Source organism: Podarcis cretensis (genome assembly GCF_951804945.1).
Source record: "Podarcis cretensis genome assembly, chromosome: 8".
Classification (NCBI taxonomy): domain Eukaryota; kingdom Metazoa; phylum Chordata; class Lepidosauria; order Squamata; family Lacertidae; genus Podarcis; species Podarcis cretensis.
Genome location: NC_137177.1, coordinates 25,381,986 through 25,401,847, shown reverse-complemented (window position 1 = coordinate 25,401,847; position 19,862 = coordinate 25,381,986). Strand labels below are relative to the sequence as shown.

Here is a 19,862-nt window from a genome sequence, read left to right as displayed (position 1 = left end):
GCCAAATTCTGTGTAGCCGCTATTAGGCGCAGGAAACTAGAGCTTTCCAATGTCAATATGCAGGCGAAGGCAAATACTTAATTTTATTTATGCTGTCTAATTTTAAATTGCTGTTATGGCCTAATCTGTATTGAAATTGTCCTTTGTTTTTCCGGTGTTATCTTTTGCTGACTAGCTGTACGAGTTAATCTGGTCTGTGACCGTTTAATAAATTTGATTTGATTTGGCATGAGATCTGCTGAGTCTTGACTCTTACCAAACAGTAATATTGTCTGCTTTAAAGTTATACTTGATGTTCTGCAATGCTGGAAGCAATATAAGCTTTCTAAAGTCACATAGAACTTTCTTCTGCACGGATAATATATTTTTTCAATATACAGCAATAAATGTGGTTTCCCCTTCTCTTTATGGAAGTCTTTTTAAAGGAATCGATCATTCTCAATAAGGTGAAGATAACCCTTTAATACTTAGTTTTTAAAAGAATCACTGCCTGCTTAGAAATGCATATAGTGCAGATGCAGAGAGGCCTTGGCATGTCACAAACGTCAGCCATTCTCCTTGTGCCAACGAGGGCCAATCCATATGTGGGACTATAGAAGACTTGTGTGCAGCCGTAGGGTGAGGATAGGGGGTGCAGTGTTGGAAAGATAACCCATTTCTCCTGTGCCATTTTTCTTAGTTAATGCTCACACCGAAACTGCCATTTGCTGAGGAGGGGGAAAGATAGATTCAGGATGGCTTTCTGTCTCATTTCCCTGCCACTTCTAATACCAGCTTTGTGGAGAGAATAATTTAAAACCAGGGAAACGGCACAGGGGAAGATGGTTTCCCTCTGCCCCCTTATTGTTGCTGCCCCAGTCCAGTTTGCGGGCAGTCTGAAATCCATTAGATCTCATCTGGTTTGGCCTGATACACATGGTGATCCCATCATATCTATGTGTATTAGACAGCACTGGCAGTGATGTTTGAATGTCCCATCTCCAACGTATTATTGCCCTGCTGGCAGAGACAAGGGAAGGAAGAGTAGTTGAGAGGACAGTGACATCTTGTCCCCACCTTGTTAAAAAGCAGAGCAGGGTGTCTCACCCTGGCCCTGGAAGTTCTGCTGTCAGGATATGCAGTGCTGTCAATTCCAGTGTGTCAGGCCTACCTGCAACTTGGACATTTTTCAAAACACTTGAAGTGTTTTGAAGTACAGTTTGAAGTACAGTGGTACCTTGGTTTACGAACTTAATCCGTTCCGGAAGTCTGTTCTTAAACCGAAACTGTTCTTAAACCGAGGCGCGCTTTCCCTAATGAGGCCTCCCACTGCCGATGCCCTTCCACTGTTCGGATTCTGTTCTTAGACCAAGGTAAAGTTCTCAAACTGGGGCACTACTTCCGGTTTTGTGGGGTTCATAAACCGAATATTTCGTAAACAGGGCTGTTCTTAAACCGAGGTACCACTGTACTGATCTTCTGTTGTGTGGATTGCAATAGGTTGCATATAGGCCCTTTCAAATTGACATGTGCTAAAATGGTCTATGTTTCTAGTGTGGCCTGTTCCTAATTTCTGGCCTTTTTGTGTATTCATTTCATTTTAGAGTGCGAGTGACACTCCCTTCAAAGAGGATCTGGATGCAATGGCAGAGGGGGGAAATATTACCTCTCACTTTGAATGGGAGGTCTCAAAGCACTCAGTGGCCCTTAGTGAGAGCCCAGTGTCAAGCCCCCAGGAGTCTGCACATACTTGTGAATCTGACACTTCTTCCGCAAGCAGCAAGGAGCAGGAGAAGCAGGGTGCTGCTGCTGCTGCTGCCGCTCTCAGTGAGAGCAAGGAAGACCTAAGGTGTGGAGAAGGATTTTACTCAGATGTGGAGAAAGAGGCTGAGGACTCAAAACAGAACGAGATGGAAGTCTATAAAATCCCTTCTTCACCTCCATTGCACCTCCATGAACAAGAGGAGGAAGCCTGTGATGTTGAAGGGGGAAAAGGGGCAAGTCAGCCACTTAGCGAGCTAAATGGAGAATGTCACAGCTCAAGTATTGATAATGAGTTTCCTGCCCTCATTCGCTGTTTCCAGGTAGTAAATGTGAACTTGAAACACCTCTCTTTGCAGTCTTCTCTGCTACATTTTCGGAGTCATTCTACAAACACTGCAGCAAGCATATGTCATAAATCCATAAAGAAGGATTATGTTTCGATGGCCTGAAATGTTCCCCAAACTAATCAACCACTTAATCTCCAGTCTATAGGAATGATTCCCCTCATCTACAAAGTAGATGTATATTTTATTAAAACAATTTTTAAAAAAGTATTGTCTCCTGACTCAAGCAGAATATATTTAAAAGAAAAGGAAACCGATTCTAAAAGGCATCAGATTTTATGAGATAGTGCTAAATGTCTTCTGTGTGTTGTAAATACATTGCAGAAAATATTGAGCTAAAAGCAGCCAGCGCCGCAAGTCTTTCCATTTACAAGAACAAAACATAGCTCTGAGTCTGTAGTCATCTGATTAGGAAATCTCTGAGGAAACACCTGCATTTGCCCATCAAAGTAAAAAATAAATAAAAATTGCCTGCTCCAGTGTTCTTAACAATCCCATCTGCTAAAATACCTCAACATTTGATCTGGTAATAATTAAGGTGATATCTGTCAGACTTTGAAAAGGTGAAGGGAACATAACAGAGTGGGAAAAGCCTGGTGGTGCTCTTACTAATATTACATTCTCTTTTGATTAATTATCAGGTGGTGGCACAGCTGATTTTTCTTTTCCTGTTATTCTTGAGATTTGAATATCCATAAATAATGATCTGATGCTGATTTAATAGAAGCTACTGGACTCTACACATCTCACACTGGCTGGAAATCATACATTTGTATAATCTCTTAATATACTAGCATATTAATCAGACTTGAGCTCCTCCTAACCATAAAGATTCTTATCCGCATGCTAAATTTGGCTTACCCTTTTAACTATGAAACAGTTTCCATATTTTAGTTTGCAGATGGTCACATTTGGCCAGGAAGCTAGGGGGAAAATGTTATTTGTATTTTATCTCCAAACATTGACAGATGACTTTCCAAAATGTGCCTTTAGTGCAAACAACATAGCAATTGAAATTTCTATATGGAGTCCATTGTGCTTTTATCAGATCAGTATTGGAATGGTTGTCAGTAATATTGTTAGAGTTTAATGGTACTAAATGTGATTTCTCTCTCTCTAAAATCCTGTTTTGTAGCCACCCCTTGTGAAGACTCAGACAGTTACTATCTCTGATGTGTCGAACACTGTGAAAAGTGAAATTCCAACGAAAGAAGTTCCTATTGTCCATACAGAGACCAAGACTATAACTTATGAAGCTGCACAGGTAGGCTGTTTCATAATCTGGTGGTACAGTTTTATTGTAGTGTAAATAGTCTCAGTGAAAATTAGAAAATTTGATTTCAATGGGACAAGCTTACCTGAGAGGAGCTTCACAGGTTTAAATTGTTGTGAGAAATACCACTGTTGACACCAGTGCTTTCTGCACTAAACACAAACATAAATACATATCTGGGAAGTCTGATCGGGCTTGAGTTTTCAGACTTTTGTACATATATGTATGGCATCTAGGCTTTCCCTCTTTGCTGCGGAAAAGAGTGGTGTAATGCTGTTTCCCCCCTGCATCGATCACAATGAGTAGAGCTTCCCAAACTATATGAGGATTATGCCCACTGTGCTTGCACAATAGCCACAACACTCATGGAAGGCACAAAGAAAGGGAAGAAAATGTGTGTTAATAGGGGAGGCTGCAGTGGTCAAAGACAGCTATTTGAACCTGAACCTGTAGATTGAACTTGAACCTTTAGACCTTTACAATCTTTACATCAATTTTAAAACATATTACATTAATTCCAAAGCAAGATTGCAGCCCCAATAAAACTTTCTAGAAGTTTTGATACTCCAACTTTAGGAGAAATTTCCCTTTAGGAGAAATTTAATGAGGGAGATACTTCCTACCCAGTGGATATTGACTTTCTGGGGAGAAGTATCAAAACTGAAAGCAGCTTGTGGCTTCTGAGCATGTAGTTTTCATCCTCATGCATTCATTATAACTTGTGTGAGCATATATATGCCAAGTTTTGTGTCTGTTTTGCTTTCCCTATACAGTCATACCTCGTGTTGCGTTAGGTTCATGTTGCGTCTTTTTGGCTTGTGAACGCAGCAAACCCGGAAGTGTATACTTCCGGGTTTCGACGCATGCACAGAAGCATTCTTCGCGCTTCACACATGCGTAGAAGCGCTCTATTGTGCTCTGCGCTTGCTTAGAAGCGCCGCTCTAGTTGCGGACTTTTCAGGGTGCGAACGGCACCCCAGAACGGATCGTGTCTGCAACTAGAGGTACCACTGTATACAATACCATGTTCCCCAAAGTGAACTAGTATCAGTGTCAGAATTCACTCTGACAAGGCTTCATGTTTTCTGCAGGCCACAATGAAGTGTGTAATGCACCTCCTTGTCAGTTTTTGATGGAAGTTTTGATTTATTGCTACCCACGGCTGTAGAGAAGATCTGAGTCCTATGACCAGCTCACTTTAACCCTGTCACCTAGGGCAGGCTAATAAGACTCAGATTATTGTATCACTGTGGGAAAGTGTTCCAATTTGAAAAGTCCCTGAATGGGGGGGGGGGGGAACCTACCAACTTGGACTGAGCAGTACTGACAGGTTGGTTGATTGAGTGGTTGGTGGTGGCAGAGTTGCAGGAACTCTTAGGAGAAACCAATTTGAAAGAGTAAGTCCAGTTGGTTCAGGGCAGATTTGGGGATTTCAGCCTCTTTTGTTGCCCCTCATGGATTATCTGAAAGGGAAAGTGTGGTCCGGCACATTCTTTTTGATGTTCCATACAATAGACCATCATATCCTTTGGGGGCAGCTTAATCAGTTAGGAGTTGGAGGCACTGCTCTGGAGTTCTTCTCCTACATGATTGGTCAGAATTGGAAGATAGCAGTGGGTGACTATTGCTCAACCCTTTGGGGATTTATATTGTGGCATAGCAAAAAGTTCCATCTATGATATCTTCCGTTTTTTAGTATCTATACACAGATACTTCAGCCAATCATTCAGCAGTTTTGGAGTATCTTAAGTATGACACCCTGCTTTATCCCCCCCCCTCGAATCCATGAGTAGCCATGTCTTCCCTGTTCATCTTAATGAACCAGCCTCTACTGGGTTAGAGAGTTATTCATGAGGCTTCTCTCCCCTTAGAGTAGCAAATATCCAGCATAGAAATGCTACTTAACCTTGCCTTGCTCCTTGATCTCAGGTGGCAGTCATGATGAGGAACACTCTTTTTAATCATTTAGCTTGGTGAGCTGACTACACCCTTTTTTCTCTTACAAGGATTTTACTTCAGTCACCCATGCTTTGTTCCCATTTAGATTATTGCAATGTTCTTACTTATCGCTGCCTTTTGAAGTCTGGTTGGAATTCAGCTGGCACTGAATGTGGTAGCTTCCATATTAAACGAGGGAGACAGTGCCCCAGACAGTGTAGAACTCCAGTCCTGGCTTCACAGCATGGATTGCCTATTTGTTTCAGGCCAGTTCAGCATGTTGGTTCTGACTTTTAGAGCCTTCATGCTTTAGGAACTAATTTCTCTAATGTATTTCTCTAATCTCTGCATTCCACCTGCTAAAATAAGGTTAGCAACAACACAGGGTAAGGCTTTCTCAGTGGCAACGTTTCTGTATGGAATACACTTCTTCAGAAGAACTGCTTGGATCTATCCTTTTTATTTTTCTGTCTGCATGTTAAAAAACGTTTTTCATTTTTAAATGCATTTCCCATTTGGCTGGTGAATGTAGTATGCAACATTTTTTTCCTCTTGGTGTTTCTTTAGGAGGAATGTTGGGATATGAATTTAATTTTTTTTAATTGGCCCTTTTTAGTTTTAATGCTTTTGAACTTTTGAGTGAAACATTTTGGTAGTACCTTTTGACAGAGAATGACGTTTATCACCTGGCACATGTCCAAATTCTGTTCCTAAATAGCTGGTATAGAGCTTAGCTATCCACTACATGTTTTAAAATTATCTGCATTTGTAGAGGTTGATATGTTTTGAATATAGCTTCACATTATAAAAATCCCTCTCAGCTTCATGTATAAGTAGGTTTTGGTCAGCTCTGGCATGGAGGTTTGCTGGCTGAGTTAACACAATTTCTGTGCTATGTTGTGCCAACCATACAAGGAATAGCCACATGTTCTAGAGCTGACTCCACCTGAGAGATGCTTAAAATGTCCTCATCATATTTGAATATGTTGAAACCTTGGAAATTCTGTGATATCTGTTGGATGCTGCTTCCACCTAGTGGACACTCTGAAGGTATTGCATTTGATATTTCAGTAAGTTTCACAAACCCTTGTAAAATATTAATTAATATGTAATTCTAACGAACAAGTACATGAGCAGATATCTCACTGTGGCACAAATATGTTTAAAGGCAGACTAAGAAATATTGGTGTTGTTCTTCCAGTCTGAGATGGCAAACCAGGGGAAACATCCATTTGCTGAAGGAACCGGTGCATAGCTAAGTTTTTCAGTCTAATCTGTCATGGTGACCCTTGGAAGTTTTTTTTAATTGTCAGACTACACACACGCGTGCACACACACTATCAAGGTCATTATTTGTAGTTGGTTTTCACTAAAGAAAAAAAAGAGCTCTCTTTTTTAGCATAGGAACAAACATCTGGGTTTTTAAAGCTTTCTTCCCCCCTTCAAAAAGACGGAACCACCTGCCCCAACACATACTATGGCTATCCTCTCTGAGCCAAGTCTCCCCTTTTACTTCATTATGTTTGTGTGGCTATCAAACTCCAGAAGCAGGATTGAGGCTCAAGCTACCATTGTGGCAACAAGGAAGTAACCCTGAGGGTGCTACAAGTTTTGTCAAACAGCTCACTAACCAGCTTCTGAGGAAACAAAGCATTATTGTTCAGCAGGTATTAAACCTTGGTGTTGAATTAAGATTTAGGTTTTTTTAGTTTGTTTCTGCATAGCAGCATCACTGTTTGGATGGTGCTTAGATGTTCTGACACATTAGGCACATATGAGTTTTGATGCACCTTGCTCTGCGTAAGCTTTCTTTGTACCTAAAAATGGTTGAAATGTTGCACTGTGCCACCAAAACATATTTAATGTAGTTATCTAGCCCTTTTTGTTGAAAGACTAGTTCACTTTGGAAACGTGACCGGAAAGAGTGCTTTCCATGGGGACTTTTTGTATCGCATTACCTGAGGACTAAGAGAAAGGGCAAAAACCTGGAGAAATTCTTACTGTAGCAGTTTTGTCCAGTTCCTAACCCATGCAACATGGAAAGCATAGTATCTGAATTAGAGACCACAGCTGACAACGGATTATATTGTTGTATTTTGCTCCCTGACCCAGTTAGCTAAGCTGAACTCAAAAGTATGATGATGGGGACATTCAGGCTTATCGCTTGCTGGAGGTCTTCATGGCCAGCTGCCATGGATTTAGCTATTGTCTGAGCAACAGGCCCAATATGAAAAGTAATGCACTTTGTTGTTGAATCTTGGACAGCTTTCCACCTTCTGAGTAAAAGTGGCCCCATTTGGATTTCTCTGGATCTGGAAGTATTCAGTCTCACCCAGTGGCAAATACCCCATTTTGGGGCAAGCTGCTCAAGAGGATGGTGCTGGTGGTCCAGCTTCAGGCAACTTTGGAAGAGACTGAATATCTGGATACATTTCTGTCCAGCTTCTGGCCTGGTCAGGACAATGAAACTGCCTTGCTTGCCCTGGTTGATGACACTTGTCGGAAGATAGATGGGCAGCGGGGGAGTATGACCTTTCTTGATCTCCATCAGTTCTCAGTGGCTTTCCATACCATTGATCATGTTGTCTTTCTGTAATGGCTCAAGGCGGGTGGGGGTACTATACTTTTGTGGTTCTGCTCCTACCTACAGGGTTGTTTCCAGAAAGTAGTCATGGGGGACACTGTTCACTGTTCCAGAAAGTAGTCATGGGGGACACTGTTCAGTGCCATGGGAGCTTTCCTGTGGTGTCCTGCAGGGTTCTGTCTTATTTAAGATCTCAGTGAAGCTGCTGGGAGTTGTCATCAGGAGTTGTGGAGTGAAGTGCCCTCAATATGTAGGTGGCACACAGCGCTCTCTCTCACACACACACCTGAATTGAAGGAGGCAGCTGAGGTGCTAGACAAGTGTTTGTGGGGTGTGACAGGCTGAGTGGGGGCCACCAAATTGAACAAATTGAAAGTGAATCCTGAAAAGAGAGGTGTTATGAGTTCCAAGTTCTTGAATCTAGGTGGGAAAACTTTCACTTCTAGATGGGATTGCACTACTAGGAGCAGGTTCATAGCTTGCAGGTCCTCCTGGATTCAACATTGTTACTGAAGGCCCAGGTGGCCTTTGCGGCTAGGAGTTCCAGCTATGTTTGCTTCAGCAGCTAGGGCCCCTTTTGGATAGAGATTACTTGACTATAGTATTCTGAGCTCTGGTTGCTTCTGGATTATTACAATGAGTTCTACATAGGGCTGCCTGTGAAGATGACTTGGAAACTTCAGCTGGTCTAAAATGCAGCAGCCAGTTTATTCGCTGTGGTTGCCTTTGGAACTCATATAACCCCTGCTGTAAAACAGCTGCACTGGTTTCCAGTTTGTTTCTGGATTCAGTTCAGGATGCCCACACCAGTGTTTAGAGCCCTAAACACCTTAACCCCCAAATATCTGAGAGACAACCTCTTTCCCTACAGACCCTCTTGGGAGTTAAGATCTTCAGAGAGTGCCCTACTGGTAGTTCCATCATCCATGAAAGTTTGCGGGGAGTGACATGAAAGAGAGCATTCTCTGTGGTGGCCCCTAAGCTGTGGAATTCCTTTCTCACAGAGGGGTTTCGTTTGGTAAAAGGTGAAGCTGCACCTCGTTGCCCTCACCTTTGACAGCTGAGACATGGGTTTTCAGGATCCACCTGATTCCTGTGGTTGCATTTGGTACTGTTTTTAATACTGAATTTTAAGTTCTTGTGACTTGCTGGTGAATAAGTCCTCCAGACCCCACAGAAGGTGCAAAGGAGAACGTGGAAACCCGATGCTTCTTCACTAAGGCTTGCCATATCTAATTCATGTAGTGCTAAATTATGGTTTAATGTTTTGTGTGAAGACAACCATTAGTTGCAATCCTGTGCCGCATTGATGCAGATTTGATTAGTAGCATTAAATTATTGCAAATTTACCAGCAGCCTTCTGGCTAATTACACTTTGCTGTTGTAGCCTTCTCTGCTGAACAAACAACTCTCTCTAGGTGAGCAAGGAGATAATTTGTACTTGTTATGTATCTCTGCCATAGACTGATGATGGCAGTGGGGATTTAGACCCTGGAGTTCTGCTAAGTGCTCAGACCATCACTTCAGAGACCACCAGCAGCACTACCACTACCCAGATTACAAAGGTAAAATACAATAGTCTCAAGTGTGTGACCTCACTGATAAGCTATTTGCGTTGACAGGGAATGAGTTGTACAAACTCTAGTCTCTGTCTGTCTTTGGGTGACCCCTCTCTGATGGGATTGGCATCTTGTGGCACATCAGAGTTTTACTGACTGTAGGGCTTGTGTCTGCTTCCTTTTACTTGTCCTGTCAGTACTCTAGATGTGACACAGTCACCAGTGATGCTTCACTTAAGGTTTCAATCTAGGACAAATGGTATTTAGAATACTGTTGAACAGGATTTTCCCTACCATTTTCAACTTCTTTCCAATGGTATGGAAAGAAGCTGATGGGAACGAATCTCATTAAACATACATAACCTGCCTTTTCCCCTAACGTGGAACTCAAGGCAGCATACATACTGTCCTCAGATGGTCTCCTATCCAGACACTGACCAGACCCACCTGGATCTTTCTAGCTTGGAGAAATGCATACTAACCCCACTTTGAACATCTTTCAACACGGAAGTCTTTTCCCAAGCTAGGTACACAAATGTTTCCAACTTGGGAGTTATTCACAGGAGGTTCCATGTTGTTAAAGTAATAAGTGGGCAGCTACCCCGAGAAGAGACCATTAGCTAACATTATCTGGGACACAGGATTCATTTGAAATAACCAATAGAGCAAGCTCAGCACACTGTTGCTGGCAAAAGAAATGGTGTTTAGCCGTATGTGTCTAGCATATTCTCTCTGCTGGAGCTAGCCTACATTAAGGGACCTGTTATGTTTTAGAAATCAAGGTCAGAGATTGCTGAGAAACACAAATTGCCACCAGAGATTGCCAAGAAGCACAGATTACTACTGACCTTTGTATACTAGATGATAGTACTAAAGAAAAAAGCATCGCCAATACCAAGTCATTCTAAAGTGCAATAAATATATTTAGATAAGGCTTCAGCCATTATGTGGTCCCCATTATGTGCTTCACTTTGCTTCCATACTCCATGGTCCCTCAAGATGGCTGTAATACTGGAATGTTCACATGGTTCAACCAACCCGATTGTGTTGAGGAGTCTATATGGATTTCAGATGACTAATGTGGAAAGTGGCTTTCAAACATTGTAGCTACTAGGTGCAGTGATACCACATGGAAATAATTCCAGATAGTCTTCACAATATGGGGGAAGCTTTACTACTTGGTGGAGATCTCTCCAGATGCATCACTTGTGAAAATGTGTGGCAGAAAAATATATATGCCACGTGTGTTGCAATACAGTTGACCCAAACGAACATGTAGTAGAGCAGCCAAATACAAGATAGTCATTATTTTTACCTCTTGTTTGCAGATGCGGTCTCCTCCAGCACCAATGTTACTGCTACTTGTTAGAAAAGCACCAAAGTTGAGGGCATCAAAGCTGCAGTAAGCTTTTTCTTGAAGGCAGCCACCAGAAAGAATTCAAAGGCAGCTTTGTTTAAAGAAAATGTATTAGTCAAGGAAGCTAAAAGACCTCTCTGTTTTGAGGGATGATGTGACTGACAGTTCAATGGTTCCCTAATCTCAGTTATCCTCAATCCCATTAACTTGACCCTGGAAGGGAAATCCTGGTCCATGTTCCAGAAAGAATGCTTTAATGTTCATTGTCACCATCCTGTACATTACTCATTCTAGAATAGTTGCCACTCTTGCAACTTAAGTGATGTCTACAATCTTTATGAGTATGAAAGCTGGTTTCACTTAGAGAAGTATCACCACCCCACTTCTCTGACATTATTTGCACAGAACCCTGTGGATTCAGCCTGCTCTTTCTTTGGGGCTTTACTTCTAATTAGGTTTAACTGAGTAATTGCCTCTACCTTTATACCGTTGCTCTTTGGGAGGGCAAGTTCACATATTACTTAAGGGAAGGGGCAGGAATAACATAATGAGCACCATTCTTTCCTAGGGCTTGAAAACATGTTAACCAGTAAAGTGAAAAAGGTCTTTTGTTTCAAGTTCCTTTGAGTTAATGAATAGTCTAACTTCTCTTTTCCTTGTCATTGATGTTGCCATCATTTTTCTTTATAAAGGTTTTTCTTATTTTGGCTCATCTAATCTTTACAGCTCTCAGTGCAAGATCTAAGTGCTGTTCAGACCATTCATACTTGAAGATATGTGTCTATATGGAAATTCCTCCATTTCTTTTTTGCATTCTTAGGATGTCAGCAGAGAAAAGTAATTTCCGAAACAATTTTATTTTGGTCTCTTAGGGAGCCCCTCAATGGACAACTTCTCCAATAATGGGAAGATAAGCAACTGTTTGTGTAACTAAGCTTAAAAGAGGATTCCATAAACACTGTTGGATTAAAGAATGGCTTTCTCCAAGTTTATCCTCCAAAGTACTGGATATTTATAGGTCCACGTCTTCTTCCTGAGGGGAATTTATATTTAATGTTCAGGTGTTGCGTGGTTTCACTTAATAATGGAGAAGTATTCTTGTGTTAACACAGATAAAGGCATTTCAGCATGTTTATTATTATTATTATTATTATTATTATTATTATTATTATTATTATTATTTATAATAATAATAATAATAATACCCCACCTATCTGGACAGCTTCCAACACATTTTAAAACATAATAAAACATCAACCATTAATAGCAACAATCTGATCCAATATTAAAAAGACACAACAACTTTTAAATTAAACAACTTATATCAAAAAAGCAATATTCAATCATCCATTGACGTCTAATAGTAAACAGTAAAATTAAACATCAGCAAATAATAAAAGTTTATGCTTATCAATTACAATAAATAATTACTAATCCATAATCAATAAAATAGCAAATCATAGTGCATAAAATACCACAAAACATACAAAACCACATTAAAAGGATCAAATTGATACACAATCTAAGGTTTTCTGGGCTCCATTTCATTTGGACTAGCAGAGTGAGAAGACGAATAAGTTTGTCAGTAGGTTAGGATGATTAGATTATGAAGCAATTGTGCTGTTAAGCATTTCTATTCATCTTCTGCATCATTCCTTCAATGACTAGGTTTGTTGCTTACACACCTTTACCTCTCTTTGTTTTTGTACCAGTTCTCCTGGTGTATAAGCAGTGTGTGTTTGAATCTAAGAGTTTTCTGCTAGCATGAATTTGGTTGAAAGTGGAACTGTGACTTTCAGTCAAGTAGATAAAGTTTATTTTAAAAAAGGACTAAAGACGCATCTCAATCATTCAGTGGATTTTTTAAAGTATCATTTTTAATACAAGTACTTGTATTTGCAAGCACCATCTTAAGGTGAATTCCCCTCTTCTTTCTCAATCAGGAATTGATGCTTGCTGTAACATTATCTAAAAGAAAGATTGCAGAATCTAAAAACAAAATATGTTTTTAAAACATGTTTTTTCATAAAAACTGTTGTTTTTATTCATATGTATGTGTAGTCAAACAACTAAAACACATACAATGAATCCACTATGATTTCTCTAATTGGGTGGTAGTCTGAGTAGAAAGGCAAATGTTAGTAGGACTGTTTCGGATGTTACTTCCCCCCCATGTAGATGGGAGCATTCATCCTATCAGACCATAGGACAAAAACTTTTTTTCTAGTTTCTTTTTTTTGCACTTGCTCTTTGTCTTTCCTCTCCCTCTCTGTTTCTCTTAATGTGGAACTAGCTTTTTATGCAAAAACTGAATAGGGAAAGGAGGAAACAAAGATGTATATCTTTACATTGACTAAAAAGGTCAGTTATTAAATGGACACACAAAGTTTGTGTCTGATATAGCTCTGCAAGATCTAAGTGCGGTTCTAACTATTCATACATTGAAGATGCGTGTCTATATGGAAATTCATCCATTTCTTTTTCTTTCTTTTTTGCATTGTTAGGATGTCAGCAGAGAAAAGTAATTTCTGAAACAATTTATTTTGATGTCCTTTATGTATTCTTACATGTGCTGTAGTCTGCTTTTCTTAGGAGCCAGTATAGTCCTGAATGTTAGCTTTGGATCAAAGGAGTCTAGCCCAGGCTAGAGTGGAATCTAACATGTCTCCATTTCAGATCCCTGTTTTGAAAAAAAGGAGGTAGTGTCCCTGAGAGCTTGGTCACTATTGTGGGTTTGAACAAGCTAAGAATTGTGTAAAATGCAGCTGCCATTGGGAGCCATATAAGTTCAACAAACCTGTGATAGCAGTTATCACCCACTCCATTCACATTTCTCACTATGGCCTGATTCACATGTCTTGCTAAGCTAAACCATGGCTTAGCATAAGCATGTGAACTTCTTGCAAGGAAATTGCAGCTTCTTTGCTCCTTCTCGGTCATTCTGCTGCTGTGCTGAGCCGAGCCGAGTGACAGCTTGGTATAGAGTATCATTGGAAATTGGGATTGTGGTTTATGTCGCTTCAAACTAAACATGAGCTGTAACCAAAGCTTGTCCTATTGCTTATGGCTCATGGTTTGCCTGGAAGAATTAAGCCATAAGCCAGGGTTCAGATGACACTAAACCAAATCATGGCTTAGCTCAGCACAGTGCAACAACAGAATGACCAGGAAGGAGTGAAACAACTGCAATCTCTTCTCCAGGAGCCCCTTTTGTCTCATGTTCACCAATGATGTGCAAACCAGGCCTGTGACAGCAGTAGGAAAATCATTTGCATATCTATTAAGTTTACAGACATAGGAATTTGGGTGTCAGGGAGTGATATTCATCTAATCGAGATCTAATTATGAACCATTCCTGCTGACTTGACCTTTTGGTTGCTCTGATTGATTAACTAGGCTTGTTTTTCTCTTTAAAGCTATTTTTTAACATTTTGGCATTGTTGCATTGTAAGCTGTTTGTTCTCTCGTAGACTGTGAAAGGTGGAATTTCAGAAACACGAATTGAAAAAAGAATTGTCATCACAGGAGATGCAGACATTGATCATGATCAAGTAAGACTTTTAGTTTAGCGACTATTCTGAGTATGTGCACATTGTTTCTGGCACTTTTATCAATGGAGCAGTTGGCGGATCAAATATGCAAGATATATTGCATGACCTTTGGGGTCTCCAGAGGGATTTATTTGAAAGTTCACCCATGATAAGATTCTAGCCAAATTCTGAACTCTACCAACCTTTATTCCATAGCTTTCATCCTGTACTGAAGAGTCACTGCATTATCCTGGCCTTTGACATCTGAAATACATTTTTAAGACCTTCCCTATTTTTTGTATTGTAAACTGTTTTAACTGGTTTAAATATCATATTTTTATATTGAAAGCTGCCCTGTGACCTTGTGGTGTGTCAGAAAAAGAACCCAATAAATAAGAAACAACCGTGTTGCCCTAAATTGATCCAAAAATGTTTTCCTTAATGATAGGTTGCAAGCCTTCATTACTATATGGAAATTAGTTGGTAAAGTTAGATCGTGATAGGAAGCAAAATGTTGTTGCCCTAAACTCGATTCAAGATAGTTTGTTCTTTGTGGAATCTTTCTTCAGGTTCTGGTACAGGCCATCAGAGAAGCAAAGGAGCAACACCCAGACATGTCTGTGACCAAGGTGGTTGTCCACCAGGAGACTGAGATTGCAGAATAAATAGCAAGACCAGCTACATATATTATCAGGTAGTTTTCTTTTTTCCTTTCTTTTTTTTTTTTGTTAGCACTGCTGCATCTTGAAGCGTGGCAAGGTGTTCACCTAAATCACAACTGAAGGTTGTTTATTTCTAGCAGTTTTCAAGGAAAGCCTTTTCAAAACTTGTGCTTGATACATTTTGACTGTCCTTCCAGGACTTTTAACAGGGAAGGCTCAGCAGCTGGTAGATGAGGGACCAGGTCTGGACTTTTAATTCCTGTTTCGTTGGTCAACACTCCAGCCCCAATATATGACAAAGTGCTTCCATGTGCAAGAGGTCAGCCTGGCTCTGGTTGCAACTTTTCAAATCTGCTTGAAAGTTAGCTGCCACTAAGACTAGAGCAATGACACTAAATGCGTAGACTTAAATAGGCTGGGCCTCCACAACATAAAACCCACAGGGACAATGTGTAACTTCAGCTTTTGTAGCCTTCTAGGGCTTGCTCGCAAACCATTACATGTGGCCCATCAGCCACAAAGTGACTAAGTGAAGGATTTGCTTAAAGAGCTCATGTGCTGTTACAGTTGTTGCTAGAAGAAGTTCACAGGGTCAGAGGTCTGTCCCACAATTGCCGTGACATTGCAACGGATGCTAATGAAAGTTCCACTTCCTTCTCCATATGCTGTCATGTATCTTTTAAATACATCACAAGTGTCTGCATTTTATTACCATGGGTAGTTAATATGGTATGAGTGCATGGGCAGTTAATGGACCTCACAGTTGTTTGAGTTTGCAGTCTTGCTGTAGACTTAACTGCGATTTTGTGTGCCCGTTGCAAGCTAACTGCTTTTTGTGGAACTGAACTCTGAACTCCCTTAGTCCACAAACAGTCACATACCACCCACATGTAATTTTGAACCTCCATGCTTGGTAGTTGGATCCTGAATTTAGGAGGGAGAGCCCCATCCTTTTAGCAACCTTTCCAACCTTGGGCTATTCAGTGTGGCAAGAGCCCTCTCCACAAGTCTTGACACTGCTTGCTCAGGTTTCCCACTGGGTGTTCCCCTTATGTGTTGGGTACATTGCCAACATTCAAAGAATGTTAACTTGAGAACTGCACTGCTTTGCCAACTTTATTCCACCAGTGAAATTCAGCTTACTCTGTCTAGTCACTTTTGATTGGCTGCAGCAGAGCTTATTAAATCTGAGTGAACAGAAACTAGGCGCTTGTAGAAAGAGGCCTCCTAATGCTACATATTCACAGAGCAGAATGCTCAGGTTTGAGGTATGCATTAATACACCCAAAAAGGTGTGTGCATGTGTGCATATGGCGATGGGCAGGAAGATACAGACAATTTACCAGCAGATGTTTCAGAATTTCAGACTTGTTTTCTACTGATTGGTAATTTAGCATAAATTTGTGTTTCCCTAGGCGATGTCTGTTTCAGTCTGCGAAGGCCCCGCGACATATACCAGCAAAACTGCAAGGAAGCTACCTTGGAGCACCATGACCTCAAACTTGCCAGATTTACTCTCAGTCAAACATTCTATCATTTATTACTAGGAAGTTGTGCTTTTTGATGTTTACTTCGGATTCTCCTTAACACAGTGGATCCTTTTTGATTATCATTTTTATATTGTGACCGACAGTATGCCATACTTTTCACAGTACTGATTTTTTTTTTTTACAGTTTTGCAATCCCCCACCCCACTTTTTGCATTTTTGCATTTCCTTTCCCACCACCTTTTCTGGATCTGTATTATGAAGTCAGAGGCCCACACAACAAGAACATGTAGAGCTTATCGAAAGTGATTGCCTTTGATTGAACTGCATTGCCCTTCCTCCTCCTTTTCCTCCTCAAGCAGTTTGCATTCTCACATAACTTTGAACATGTTATAGTGTGGGGGTCTCAGTGACCTAGAAGTGACCCCTCTTGCCTGAGTAGTCAGGAAAACACTTGTGCAATGCTTTGTCTTGGCTCTTGTGGATCTGAGATATATTCAGAGTTTCCTAATCACAGCTATTTTATATATGCCAGGCGCAAATGTGCCTGCCCTCTTTTCCTCTGGATTTTCCTTGCTTTTTGTTGGTTTGTCAGCCCCTTAGATGCTTGAATATAGCAGGGGGTTGTGGTATTTGCACAGGTATTTCAGTAGTAGTCTAGATTCAGAAATGATGGAAATTGCTTCACCTTTTATACTGTGAATTCTAGAGGTTTTAATCAATTGTGACAAGGCACCATGTTTTTCCAGCTCTCTCCTTTTTTCTTTTTTGCACACCTTGGAATACTAAATCTCTTGTAAATTCACTCTCCTATTTCCCCCTCTTTTTGTTCTCCTTTAAATTAAGCCTATTAGAATTGTGTGTTTAAGAGGTGTGGGATCTACATGCTATGAAATAGGCTGTAATTTATAACAATAGGATGGGGTGTTCATTTATTTTCTTTTTTTCTCCTTCCCAATTGTTTGTGTTTTGATTTTTGTGGTTTTGGTAGCATAGTTTTAAAATCATATTGGTTTTTAAAGCACTATTTAAACTTGGCACACTGGTAACATATCACAGGAAGGGATAAATGAAGCACAAGTCATTCCTTAGAGACAATCCAGCATTCCTAAATCTGTATTCTTTAAGCAGGCAATTACAAAGGCATCATCAGTATTGTAGATTGTTTCCAATGATTGCTGTTAAAAACTAAGCCTGTACATGTTGCAAGTCACTTAATGCTCCTTACAAGACAATATAATAATTTGTAGTTCTTCTTGTGCACAGTCCATAGAGCATACTACTGTTGCACCTCCTTCCTTTGAGTCATTGAGGTCATACAAAACTTATTGCATAAGGCTGCTGAAATGAATGGTGGATGCTGCATTGCTACCATGCTAAATGAAATAACAAACCCCAGGATTGGCTGCAGTTCTCAGGATCTTAACCTAGGTGTGTTCTGATTGGCTATCACTAGAGAACATTGAATGCCATTAAAAAAAGGATCCAAATCAGAACAAGAACAGATTTAAGTTAGTTTTTCTCTGTGTGGGTTTGTTTCTACCCAAAATAACTCTTTCTCCTTATGACTTTAAAAGTACACTTGTAAAACAAATCTCGCAAAAGGTAGTTGGTATCAGTACTCTTAACTGGGAAGCAGTTTCATTTCCTTTAAATGTTTTCCCCATGAAGGAAGAATGAGAGGATTCCAAATTGGGATGCAACATGTTCTTCACAAATAAGATGAACTTCCTCTCCATGCTTAGTTGAAAGATTTCCTTGGCAACACTAAAAACTGCAGGCTTGTTCTTTCCTTCCAGCAGCATGTGAAAGTTCTGTAGAATTATGAGTGATGTTTTTTCTGAGAGGTATGAAGTTGAAATTCTTTTGAGTGCACCACCTAATAGCTGGGGGGGTGTGAGGGTTGATTCTAGCATTTAAGTGAAGAGGAATGCCTTCTGCTGTTTAAAGAAAGTTTACAGAAAACAAGAACACACATTGAAAAGAATCTGATTTCAGTGAAAACGAGCAGTTGTGTGGAAGCTATATTACCATACCGCATGTCTACTTTCCCCCTCAGTTTTGAGTAGGTTTCAGTTAGGGAGTTAATACAGTCTTATTTAGAGTTTGAAAGCATTATGGACATGTAAGAGTTTAGCACTGCTCAATCAACTTTGCTCCAATGTGCTCTGGGGTCGCGTCAGCCACAACAAGCCTTCAGTAGTTGCCATCTGATGCACTTAGCTGTGAGTAAAGCCCAACTGGAAACAATAGACTTCCTTCCAAGTGAACAAACTCGGGCTATAACACTATTTGTGGGTTTCTATATGCCCTTCTCTTTACAAATAGAACTAATGGGCTACCTTCCTGAAAATCTTAGACTGAACTTTTAAAAATAATTTAAAAAAAATCAACCCATAGCACTTAAAAATGTATTTATTGTGGACGACAATTTTGGTTGTGTCACTTTCTCTAGTGCATAATTCTTCTGCAGCTTCCTTTTCCTCTGCTATTAAAGGCTTTAAGCACCAGCTATAAAATAGTTCCATAATTCTAAAGAAGGCATCTTTATCAAATCTCAAACCTTACTACAAGTGCAGCACTGTTACACATTTATTAATGGAATTATTGCTTTTTCAGTATGTTATTTGAAGGTATGTCTTGTCCTTCCTTGAGCTGTCACTCAGCATGATTTTTAACTTTTTGTATCCTGTAGCTAACTAGCTGGTGAAGTCCTGTTCTATTTTAAAACTCTACTTTCAGACACTTCTTTTGCATGAAGTTTGGATTTCCCATTAAACAGGAATCTACAGGAATCTCAGATTGTCTCTTCTGACCACTGACCTACCTATTGCTTTTTCAGTTTAAGAGCTCACCACCCCTTTTGTGCAGGAACCTCATCCAACAGACACATTGCCCCTCCCCACGGGTTTTGCACATAGAGTGTGCTTAAGTGGGGGTGATTCCGACTTTCCATACACCCCAATGCTCTCCTGTCCTATATGGACATCTGATGTTAGCTTCTTTTGCACATCCCCATCTTCCCCTTCAGGGTGTAAATATTTAGCATTGCTTAAAAATCTACTCAAATCTCAGTCATTCAGAATCACTAGGGAAGAAAGCAAGTGTGAGAAACAATCCTGGGAGGAGACAATATAAATGCAACTGGGCAGACGTAACTCTGAAGGTAAATAACTCATTGAGGGTCAGCCAAGTTTCTTTTTGAAATAGTTTTTTAAGCCATCACAAACCCTCTTGGCAAAAGTCTAAGGCATTTAGGACTAACAGCCTTAGGTGATGGAAGTTGATCTTGCTTTGTGTGATGAGCAGTAAGCTTTCCGTCTCCAACAGAAGATCCCCTACCTTCCTTTAGCTTCATTCAAGACTGTATGTACGCTGCACAAAA

The 19,862-nt window shown here is 40.3% G+C and overlaps 1 protein-coding gene across 29 annotated transcripts in view; it reads left to right on the top strand.

Annotated features, from left to right (window-relative positions):
- EPB41 (erythrocyte membrane protein band 4.1) overlaps nucleotides 1–18,855 on the top strand; it is a 111,757-nt gene extending 92,902 nt beyond the window's left edge. For 22 of the 29 annotated variants that reach the window (XM_079985942.1, XM_079985944.1, XM_079985945.1 and 19 more), the window contains 6 exons: nucleotides 1,584–2,063; nucleotides 3,223–3,351; nucleotides 9,346–9,447; nucleotides 14,269–14,349; nucleotides 14,898–15,022; nucleotides 16,406–18,855. In XM_079985942.1, coding sequence (XP_079842068.1) covers nucleotides 1,584–2,063; nucleotides 3,223–3,351; nucleotides 9,346–9,447; nucleotides 14,269–14,349; nucleotides 14,898–14,993 — 888 coding nt within the window. In that variant the 3' untranslated portion in view covers nucleotides 14,994–15,022; nucleotides 16,406–18,855. The remainder of the gene's footprint in view (nucleotides 1–1,583; nucleotides 2,064–3,222; nucleotides 3,352–9,345; nucleotides 9,448–14,268; nucleotides 14,350–14,897; nucleotides 15,023–16,405) is intronic. The other 7 variants (XM_079985937.1, XM_079985935.1, XM_079985929.1 and 4 more) reach the window with 3 other exon arrangements.
- The last annotated feature ends 1,007 nt before the right edge of the window (nucleotides 18,856–19,862 follow it).